Source organism: Primulina huaijiensis, chromosome 16, assembly GCF_012295235.1.
Source record: "Primulina huaijiensis isolate GDHJ02 chromosome 16, ASM1229523v2, whole genome shotgun sequence".
Lineage (NCBI taxonomy): Eukaryota > Viridiplantae > Streptophyta > Magnoliopsida > Lamiales > Gesneriaceae > Primulina > Primulina huaijiensis.
The window spans coordinates 13,560,013-13,572,064 of record NC_133321.1 but is presented as its reverse complement, the minus strand read 5'-3'; the positions used below and the strand labels follow the sequence as shown (position 1 = coordinate 13,572,064).

General features: G+C 31.6%; 1 protein-coding gene across 1 annotated transcript; it reads left to right on the top strand.

The window, feature by feature from the left end:
• The first annotated feature begins 6,471 nt into the window (after window positions 1-6,471).
• Window positions 6,472-10,273, top strand: LOC140962173 (uncharacterized). Its single transcript, XM_073421060.1, has 6 exons — window positions 6,472-6,715; window positions 7,094-7,211; window positions 7,635-7,796; window positions 9,228-9,283; window positions 9,734-9,821; window positions 9,911-10,273. Exons 1-6 carry the CDS (start codon window positions 6,581-6,583, stop codon window positions 10,000-10,002), a joined length of 651 nt encoding a protein of 216 aa, XP_073277161.1. The 5' UTR covers window positions 6,472-6,580; the 3' UTR covers window positions 10,003-10,273.
• The last annotated feature ends 1,779 nt before the right edge of the window (window positions 10,274-12,052 follow it).

The following is a 12,052-nucleotide window of genomic DNA, read 5'->3' as shown; positions in this document are numbered from 1 at the left end:
TAGATATGACGGTTCAGGTGAACAATGTCCAGGACCTTTTGCAAGATTCCTAGAGGAATGCGGTATCGTCCCACAGTACACTATGCCGGGTTCGCCCACTATGAATGGTGTTGCTGAAAGACGAAACAGAACGCTTAAAGATATGGTGAGGAGTATGATCAGTCATTCTACCTTACCAGAATCACTCTGGGGAGAAGCACTAAAGACCGCAGCATATATCCTTAACAGGGTTCCAACTAAGGCAACGACCAAAACCCCTTATGAACTTTGGACGGGTAAAAAGCCCAGTCTTAAGCATCTGCACGTTAGGGGATGTCCAGCTGAGGCAAGGCCTTACAAGCCTAATGAAAAGAAACTGGACTCAAGGACGGTTAGTTGTTATTTTATTGGATACTCTGAAAGATCCAGGGGGTACAAGTTTTATGATCCCACAAGTAAGTCGATTTTTGAGTCAGGAAATGCCCGGTTCTTTGAGGATGTTGAGTATGCGGGGGGAGATAAAGTAAGAGATATTGTCTTTGAAGAGGAATATGTAAATATTCCCACAGGTGTCTTGGAAATTGATCAGGATTACATTCCTCACTTTGACCAAGACACAATAGAGGAAGATAATATTAGAGATCCTCCCATTCCAGATGAACAAACTCAAGCACCTCAAGAACCTATGCCATTAAGGAGATCCACTAGAGAGCGGAGAAATGCATTGCCAGATGATTACATTGTATTTCTTCAAGAACAAGAGGCAGACATTGGATTGATGGAGGATGATCCTATTAACTTCCGTCAAGCCATGGAAAGTTCTAACTCTCAAAAGTGGAATGATGCCATGAATGAGGAGATAAAGTCCATGAAGGACAATGACGAATGAGATCTTGTCCCATTGCCTAAAGGTACGAAGCCCATTGGTTGTAAATGGATATTTAAAACCAAGAGAGATTCGAAAGGCAATGTGGAAAGATATAAGGCTCGTCTTGTCGCTAAAGGCTTTACACAGAAAGAAGGTATTGATTATAAAGAGACTTTCTCTCCGGTTTCTTCGAAAGACTCTTTAAGGATTATAATGGCTTTGGTGGCACATTTCGATCTTAAGCTTCATCAGATGGATGTAAAGACGGCGTTTCTAAATGGTGACATTGATGAAACGATTTATATGGTGCAGCCAGAAAATTTTGTGTCCAAAGACACAAATAATATGGTTTGCAAATTAAAGAAATCCATCTATGGGCTCAAGCAGGCATCTCGACAATGGTATTTCAAATTTTATCAATTGATCATCTCGTTTGGTTTTGAGATGAATTTGGTCGATGATTGTGTGTACCATAAGTTCAGTGGGAGTAAGTATATTTTTCTGGTTTTCTATGTTGATGACATTCTGCTCGCTAGCAATGATATAGAGTTGTTGCATGACACCAAGAGATTTCTAGCTAAGAATTTTGAGATGAAAGATCTTGGTGATGCATCTTTTGTACTGGGTATTCAGATACATCGGGATCGCTCTCGAGGTATTCTTGGATTATCTCAGAAAGGCTATATCGAGAAAGTTCTCAAGCGATGTGGGATGCAAGATTGCAAACCAACGGATACCCCTGTGGCTAAGGGAGACAAATTTAGTCTCAAACAATGCCCAAAGAATGATTTTGAGGAAAAGGAAATGCAGAAGATTCCCTATGCATCTGCAGTGGGGAGTCTGATGTATGATCAGGTTTGTACACGTCCAGATATTGCGTACGTGACAGGAATGTTGGGACGATATTTAAGTAATCCAGGAGTGGAACATTGGAAAGCAGTCAAAAGGGTCTTACGGTACCTACAGAGAACAAAAGATTACATGCTCATATATCGGAGGTTGGATCAGCTTGAGATCATTGGGTATACTGACTCGGATTTTGCTGGATGCCAAGATAGTATGAAATCTACGTCGGGCTACATCTATCTCCTTGCTGGAGGTGCCATTTCCTGGAAGAGTGCTAAACAGTCACTTATAGCCTCTTCCACCATGGCAGCTGAGTTTGTAGCGTGTTATGAGGCATCCAATCATGGGATATGGCTGCAAAATTTTGTCACAGGACTGCGCATTGTTGATGGCATTGAAAGGCCACTAAGGTTACATTGTGACAATAAATCAGCAGTTATGTATTCCAATAACAACAGGAGCTCGACGAAGTCAAAACATATTGACATCAAGTTTCTGGTTGTTAAAGAAAGAATTCAGAGTGGAAAGTTGTCTATTGAGCATATCGGTACAAACTCTATGGTTGCGGATCCGTTTACTAAGGGATTACCACCCAAACAGTTTCATGAGCACATTGCTAGTATGGGTGTTATGTCAATTGAGGAAATTCAGTTTTAGTGGGAGTTTGTTATTTTAAATGGTTTTCAGTTGTAGACATTTTCAGTTACAGTTATGTAAATTTATTTTCTGCAGAAATAAATTTCAAGTTAAGTTACACTCTGATTATGGTTTAAAGTTTGATCTCAATAAAGTTAGGGGAGGACCAGTTGGAAATAGGCATGTTACGGTCACATTGCATGAATTTTCCATGCTACACATCCACTTCATGATCCATGTCATTCAGTTGTGTTGGCATATGTGACCATTGATGGGTCTAGCTACCTTGAGTGTAGCGAAGACTGCTTTGATCCTATGTTGATGTGATTGATGGACCGGATTGGTTATAGATACATTTCAGAATGACAACAATTTTGAGCTCATAAGGTTATTTCACAAACATAATTATAAGGTTGCACATATAGCCCAAGTGGGAGATTGTTGGATCAATTTTAATTTATATGGGCTTATATGTGAATAATTATGTGTGTGGGTTGTCTGTTAAGTTAAGCCCAAAATAAAGTGATCAAATAAGGTTTCAGGTTATTGGGCTTTAATGTATCTGATAGGTTGTTGGGCCTTTAATGTGTAGAGACATAAGTGTAATTTCTGTTTTTATGATGGGCTAAAACAGAAATATCAGAAGATAATGATAATATTATCTATATATATGGGTCATGGTCCCCAGATCTCGCGTTATCACTTTCACTATTCTCTCTCCCATTAAGAAAATAGTTCTGAAGAGAAAATTAAAGGATTCTCTCAAAGAAAGAGCGCGTAGATCTGGAAGATCAAGGCACGTTCTAAAGAATTCAGGATTATGGCATCAGGTACGCTTCCGCTTAAGTTTTCAGTCAAATTCTTAATGATTTATCATGATGGATTCTGCGGTTTATGGGTTTTCCCCAACAGAAAAAACTTTTCATACGAATCTATTTGAGAAATTGTTGTATATGTTTCAAAAATAATTTTCTAAATACCAAATTTTATCTAACATATATAGTTAGAGGTGATATTTAAAATTTTAGCCCAAATCTTAGTAAAAAATAATTTATTAATCAGCCCAATATTTTACTTCATCTAAAACCCAAAATATTACAGTTTAAAATGCCCAAAATTTTATAATTACAATATATTAGTTTTAGTAATATTAAACCTTTTTTATTTTTTTATTTTCAAAAAATTAATTATAATTGATTATAGTATATTTTTTAGATTTTAAACTTGGATAGATATATCTCTTTTATTATTTATATTTACACATTTAAGATATTAAGAATTTAAAATATATTATTTATTATACTATATTATTATTTTATATAATATAACGTTTTTTCAGTTCGACCGTCATTTAAATCGATAGGACCGGTTGAGCCATTTTTTAAGAGAAAGAGGTTTGATCACCTGTTCGATATGAAAACATTGCACTAGATTATATTTTTTGGACTCTTAATATTTGCTCCCTTTTTACTGTGTCTGTGTAAGTTTCATCTCTTCAGTCTTAATTCAGGCATCTGTAGGGCTCTGCCATATTAAATCCTTGAAGACTTGAAGGTAATTTTTATTTTATGTTTATGATATACGATGAAATATTTACTTATTTAATATTTTATAGGATAGCAACTACAGATAGAGCATTTTGAGTAATGAATTTTATGAAGACGACATTCTGTAATAAGATGAACAACGATTTTATTGCAAATTATTTGTTTTCATTGAACGAGAGTTTGCCGATTCGATAGATGTTGAATCCATAATAGATGAGTGTGACGAGAAGTTTCACCGAGTAAAGCATATCATTAATGAATTTGATTGACTATGTATCTAGTCTCTTGTATATTTTCTTGACTATTTTTATTTGCTTTTTTTTAAGAATTATCTGTTTGTATATTTTCTTGAAATATTATAATTCTACTATGATAGACTTATTATATAATTTAATGTATTAATTTTTCATGAACAAATATTTTTCAATTAAAAAATGACGATTTAGGGGGTGTATCAGTTGCACAGATTTGCTGATTTTTTTTAATAACAAATTTTTTTGAAGTTGATAAATTCCTAGTGACAATTTTATAGATTTCTAAATATTTTACATAATCTTTGTGGATTTATTTAGCACGCCTTTTGGACATTTGTTAACATTAAACCCCATGTATTTTGTAATTTATTATGATTGTGATTTTCTTTTTAAATTTTTTAAACTAACATTTGAACGTAAATAACTTTTATTTATTTAAATTTTTTTATTTCTCAATATACATATTTCATATTTATTGATTTAATTTACAAAATACAATAAATAAGTCAGTACTAAATTTATTGCAATTAAAATTCAATATTTAAGTCTATTCAACATATTTATTTAATTACTTAATATTTTTAGAAAATAAATAATAAAAATTTTCAATATTAATAAATTATCAAACTTCGAATAATTGTATTCATTTTAAATAAATTTTTGTATAAAAGTTATATCAAATTTGTTTTTGACAATATGTTTACAAAAAAATAAACAAGACAATTATTTGTACCAGAAAATAAAGAATAAATATGTAAAAATATTTGAGTTAGTGTCACTTTATAAAATTTTAATATATTTAATTTATTACAATTATCCTTATATATGTGTGTGTTTATAAACTTTTAAAATTATGTATCAATCACAAACATTATATTTTAAGTTATTGATATTTTTTATTCATTGTCATGTACAAAAATTTCGAGTTATAATCAAAATTAAGATGCGTATTAACTAAAATTATATTTTTAAACATCAAATGCTATATAATAACTAATTATTATTATTATTATTATTTTAATTTATGAGCCAATAAAATATTATGAATTTTTTTGTTATGTGGTGTAATAAATTTTTATTAAAATTTTCAGTAAAAATAATTTAAAATTTTACTAGATTTGTGAATGAAATTAGAAAAATAAAATAAACGATCTTAATAATTTTGAATTTAAACTATTTTTAGCAATAAAAATATGTTTTTAAAAAAGTCTAAATAAAAAGAAAAATATATGGAGGAGAAAATAATGAAAATTGTCCATCCAAATATTTAGGTCGAATCAAATATATTTTTTGACATTTTATAGTTGTACTTTATGTTTTAATTATTGTACTTAATAAAAGTTCGTGGAGTTACTAAATGTCTATTTGATATTTTTATTACATCTAAACTTTTGTAGAGTTTTTAAAATTCAAATTTGAATGTCACGTGATTTTTTTTCCATAAAAGTTATTAAAAATCTAGAACCAATACACGTTTTTATTTTCAGTTCAATACACCTAAACACAAAATCCTGGTTTCGCTCTGCATATGATGTGCTTAAAATCTCTAGTTTAATCTAACAAATTTCATCAAGAATCGGGCCTCGACTTTTTATTCTATTATTTTGAACTACGGTCCCAAAAAATAAAAAATAATTTTAAAAAAAAACTCAACTCTCTTTTCTTAAAAAATATGCAATTTCCAAATTCTTATTCTTAAAAGTAAAAATCTTCAAAAAGGAGAGCCTGGGTGGCCAAAGTATTTATCCACATTGTTTATGTTTTTTTTAAAAAAAAAATAAAAATTTAAAGAACATCTGCATATCAACAATAATTGTTGATTTATTGACGTGATATGGAGATTTTTATTTTAGGTTCTTATAAAATCAAAAATTAGAAAATTAATCCAGGAAATTAGCTACTATTATTTTCAGTGTTTAATTAATTAAATTTCAATACTAATAAGCTGATCTTAATTTTTTTATTTTAATCGTGTGACCGAAATGAATCGAGTTGAATATAAAAAAATCAAACTTCAAATTTACTTATAATATTTTAAATTTTTCTGCTAGAATTTAGATTGAATTAAAGCTCAAACTCAAGTTCGAATAGTTTAAATTTTTTTGCTAGAAGTATGATTGAGCTCGAGTTTCGTTCGAAATTTTCAAACATATTCGTGAACTATTCGAACTACTATTCGAAATTTATATTTAAATATAATTATATTATATTAATAAAATATTAAAATTTACGAACAACTCGTCTATAGAACAAGGACTGAGTTCCCCTTGAAAAAAATTCCATATTAAATTTATGTTCGAATTTGATAATTTCGAATATTTATCAGCTGTGGATGCCCGATATGACCCGGAGCTTTTAGAACAAAACGCAAGGAGAAAGGGGAAAGAAAGCCTACCTCGCTCTTTTTGTTCTTCTTCGATTTGCTGAACGGCAAATAAGCACTACAAAAAATGCGGAGCTCTGAGAATGGTGGGATTGAATCAAGTAAAGAAATTTCAGATAGGGAAGGAAATATATTAAGTTTCTTAGACTCCACGGATAGTTATCTGATTCTCATGGATTCTTTGTCTTCAGTTCTCCGCCAGGTATATAGGGCAATTAATTTTCTTGATCCCAGTTTCCTCAGGTTCTAATCGATGAAAGATTGGATTTTTTGGCATTTGATTGAAATAACCTTATGTGAGCATGTGTTTAAAAGCTGGTAATCCCGCGGTTAGAATTATTGGATTAGAAGTTGTAAGAGATCTAGTTGATAAAGGGGAATGAAAGAATAATTATCCTACAATATCATGTTGGTGAATCTCGTTTTGGCTAGAATTATGATTCTTGAACTGCTTGTTTTATGAGCAATTGGCTCGTCTCAGACTGAAATTTCAAATTTCATATGTAAAGATTCTTGAAAATACATGTTTTACCTCAAAAATATGTTAAGACTCCTAGAGTTTTTGTTTTCGGTCATACAGGGCTGGTTGGAATTAGCCAGTGCTCGGCATTCAATGGGCGCATCTCGCATAAACAGCACCTTGTTCGATCTCAAGTCTCATCATGCTTCGACGACTTTACAAGTGCACCAGTATGATGGTATTTATTACTTGGAAAGCTCTATTTGGAACTTTGTGCATTATGTTGATTTAAGAATTTGTATGTGTTGGAAGTTATGAGATCAATGTGGGAAGTCAAATGCCACAGTTTTATATTCATTCGTTCATCAGAGACTTGAACTTTTAAGAAGAGAATAAAGATGACTGAACTTCATAAGAAAGCAGTTTTCCGGGGATCAATCGAATGGAGAAAAAATCAGAAGCCAGAAGACATATAATTTACTTGACAATCCATCTAAAATAAAGAAAGGAAAAACCATGGATGCACTGAGAAATTGTTTGTTAATATCATGAAAGTCAATGTGACAATTACAAGAGGAAATTTTTGTGAATATTGTCTTGGACCTTTGTACTTAAATGTACGTGGTCTTTAACGAGGATTTTGAATTTATTATGTTCCCAGATAGCCCTGATATCGGTTTACCCAACTTCATGTTGTGCAAATGGGCATCCTCTGATGATTCCGAAAGGTACTCCGAGGAAGCCAAATTTGAGGAGGATGAATTGCTGCAGAACAAGTCTAAGAGCCCACGGCTTCTGCATCGGCATACATCTCAGAACTCTGGTATACTTTGCGTCACCAGGCGATCCCTCTATACCCAGGCACAGCCGTCTACTAAGGCGAGTGTACCTGGGCTCACCTTTGAAACCCACTTAGGCGCGCTCAAGTGCGCCCGAGTGGGCTTTTCTTTTTTTGTTTCGATTCTCTTAAAATTTTTAAGAGAAAATAGAAAGAAAAGCACGCCAAGAAAAGTCATATGTATTTCATTTTCTAAAAAGAAATTTATTGTGGCTTTATTTCCTAAAGTATTTGAGGATTACATATATAGATAGAGCTTTAAACTAGGCTAGAATCTAAATTGATTGAGTAGACAAACTAGTGGAGAATATCCCTGCACTTACTATAGTAAGAATGATATTAAAAGTACAGAAAAAATCTGCCGGCAATAGTAGATTCCTTAGCTACAGTGCTACACAACATTACTAAAGATAAAATATCAATACTCTATATCAGAAAAATAGAAGTGTAAGGCATAAATCTGCCAATAATGAAAGATAACAGCAGTAGTAGATAAATAATTAAATATAATTTTATGATATAATATATTTTTGCTTAGCTTAATTATTTCAATAATATTGTTTTGTAATAAAAAAGTAGTAAACAAATATATTATTTTAAAAAATTAATAATGCGCCTTGCTTCGATGATGTAGCTATTGCTTCGATGATGTAGCTACAGTACTACACAACATACTAAAGATAAAATATCAATACTCTATGTCAGAAAAATAAAAGTAAGGCATAAATCTGTCAATAATGAAATATAACAGCAGTAGTAGATAAATAATGTTTTGTAATAAAATAGTTGTAAACAAATATATTATTTTAAAAAATTAATAATGCGCCTTGCTTAGATGATGTGCGTGCCTTGCCTTGCGCTTCAGGCTCCAGGACCTCTTTGCGCCTTTAACAACTATGAGCAGAAGTTTGATTATGAGACATGTTAATGTTTTCGGCCTTCATGAGTTTGTCCGAGAAAGGCTTATGTGGTTTTCTTGCTTGCCTGTTATTATTCTGAAAACTGTATTAATCATTAGTCATTACTGCATAAAATTTGATTTGTCAACAGAAAGTGCGAGAGAAATTAACACCACAAAATTTGGCAGTTTGGCCAACAATCGCCTAGATGGCTCAAGCTCTTGTATTTCTCTTTTGGTAATATATTACAATGACCACCTAATTGCATAGGTTATTTACACGTGTGAAGGTTAGTGATTTGAGGATTTCACCTATAAACAGAATAAAATAAAACAAGGCGTCTCATGCTAACAAGTGATGCTATAGTTGTGAAATTATAATCATACCACTATTTGATTCTTGATTTTTTATAAAATAATCAAGAAGAGATGGGAGTTCTTGTTTATTTCTCCTTTCGTAATATTTATTTATTGATTGATGATTGATATATCTTTTTGTGTGTGCTTTGGTCGTGAAGATCCTAAGGAGATCGGTTCTGAAGCTGGTGGATCTCCAGTTTCAGTTGTTAATCAAGTAAGCTGGCAATTATCCCTCGTTTGCATTATTGAAACAGGTGTCCATCGTGGCACAGAGAAGTCAAAATCATGCGTGCATCTTGTGACTAATAAGTCATTGATCTCTACATGTATAATTCTTTAAAGGCAGTAACATTGAAAATTATTAACTGTCAAATCTTTATTCTTTATGCATGAGCATATTCTGGTTTCTAATTTTTCTGGTACTGGACACATATGAAACATTTTGAAGTTATGGTGTTTGGGGAAGAACGGTTGGGACTTAGAAGAGCAAGTTTGAGAAGTTTGCCCCCTCAAACGCAAAAAATTCCAAATTCACATCAAGTTTTTCTGAGATATGATTCTGTTAAAAGACATTAAGTCATACTCATAGCCTAGATTTTTCATTATGTTCCTGAATAGGATTTTGTGTATGGATATTGTTTGATTGGCCATTGATTATCAACAGGCTCAAATAGAACGAAGCAAGTCTTTGTCTATGTTTGGAACGTTGGTATCTCCTAAGCTTCGTGCAACTCAACTATCATTTGAGAGGGGTATACACCACCTTCTTTCCTGCTTAAACTTCTAATTGTTTGACAACATATACTTGATTCTATTCATCTATCTTTTACGCTTCGGGCAGCTCTGCAAGTATTGGTGGAGATATCAAATGTAAGAGCGTCTTTGCTACACGCTCATGATCTAGTGCAGAATGACCTGAAGGCAAACGAATAATAACTGCTGGTGTATCTTCTAACTGAGCCATTTTGTGAGATGGAGATAAACGCAGCAGCCATTTTCGCTTTTGTGATAGCAGTTTTTATTTTTGACAGATTTAGGGTACTTTTGCTTGTATACTAAATTATTCTTTTACTTTCGAAACTAGAATTGAAGTTGGTTTCTTAACTTGCCTTCATAGTGAGTGAAAATGAGTTGAGACGATTAGGAGGCAGATTTATGGTTTAGTGGCCAAAAAATGGCTATCTATTGTTGTTTTTCAGTTCAACCTATCCTAGCACTGTTAGTTTCGTAGGATGAGATGACCGTTGATATGCAATGAGTGTAATATGTCTACTGCAGCGGTGTGCAAAATTTCGGTTAAACCGAATTAACCGACCGAACCGAATTAATTCGGAAATTCGGTTCGGTTTTGAAATTTTAGAAAATCGGTTAATTCGGTTCGGTTTTCGGTTTTAATTTGAAAAATTCGGTTAAACCGAATTAACCGAATTAGTATATATATTAATTTAAGTTGTATATGGACATTAAAAATACATTAGAAGGAAATCCAACTTTTCATGTATTAGAAAGAAGCTCATTCATTCAATGATTTTATCTTCAATATTTCTATTTATTATTTATATTTTTTGTTCAATGTTCCTTGTTATTTATAAGATCTCCATTGTTTTCTTTTTTTGTGTGTTAAAATTCGCATTTTTTAAAAAATATCGGTTATTTCGGTCGGTAACCGAAATAACCGATTTAAAAATCGGTTCGGTTAATTCGGTTTTTATGAATATTTCGATCGGTTCGGTTATTTGAAAATAAAATCGGTTATAGATCTATTCGGTTCGGTCGTTAACCGAATAGACCGATTGCACACCCCTAACTGTAGGTCTCGTCAACCTTGTTTGATTTTCATTAAACTAGTAATGGTTTCACACACATTATGTTGTATTAAATATTATAATTTTATATAACATAATATTTTTGGTCAACGATTTCTTTTTGCAAATGCTTGATACATTTAAATTTTATGAAAATAAAAAAAAATTAAGTCATGAAAAATTTATATATAAAGAGAGTTCGAATCTCAAATATATTTTCTTTATAAAAATAAATAAAAATTTTAACGATTTTAAAAACTAATTGAGTTATAACATTTAAATAAACTAATTGAGTTATAACATTTAAATATAATATTTTATTTATCATGATACTTTTAGCTTCTTATAATCATTTTAAGAAAATAACATAACGTTAAAAGAGATTGTTTTAAGCAATCTATATTAGGTGAGCAAGATACTTTTTTACATCCACTCGTACTTATGTAATTGAGGGGAGTTTTGAGAATGTAGATCATATGCTATGTGGGTAAGTACAACACGACGTGTTATTATAGAATCAAGTGTTTGTAGTTTTATCAAAAACTATATTTGGTTGTAATTGTGTAACACAAATATTTTAAATCGTACATCAGCTCGAGCATCAAGTTTCGATTGATCTACTCAACAGAGAAAATTATTGCACCCAACAATCTATCCATGAGAATTGAACTTGTGACTATGTCTCTGATACTAATTGTAAGATTAAACTTTTGCCGTTTTACCAAAAGTTATAGCTGATGGTAACGGTACAAGCCAAATCTTTTAAACGTACAACAGCTCAAGCATCATGTTTCGATTGCTCTACCCAACAAAGACAATTATTGTACTCAATAATTATGTATTCTTTATACAATATCATTGATTAATCATCTCAATTCATATGACAACTTTTCAAATTCATCCGAAAATACAAAGTGTTCTCAAGATCATCTATTGTTAATTTTCTATTAAAAATGAACAACAACACATGATATACCTTCCCCACAAGAGAGGATCCAAAATCATTATTTGTGCTCCATAATTTGATAATCGCACTCCAACTTAAACATTTTACTCAAATAGTAATCAACATTATCCTCCCTAAATGTCATTTAATTTTCAAAAGTTTGCCATTCATTGTTCCACATTATGACTTATTAGTTATATTTATTTAAATATAACTTAAAATTTGATATTAC

Excerpts from the sequence above, each read along its gene's own strand:
- LOC140962173 (XM_073421060.1), top strand. The coding sequence starts at position 6,581 with ATGCGGAGCTCTGAGAATGGTGGGATTGAATCAAGTAAAGAAATTTCA. Across the intron at positions 6,716-7,093 it reads TGTCTTCAGTTCTCCGCCAG|GGCTGGTTGGAATTAGCCAG; the intron begins GTATATAGGGCA and ends TCGGTCATACAG. Across the intron at positions 7,212-7,634 it reads ACAAGTGCACCAGTATGATG|ATAGCCCTGATATCGGTTTA; the intron begins GTATTTATTACT and ends TTATGTTCCCAG.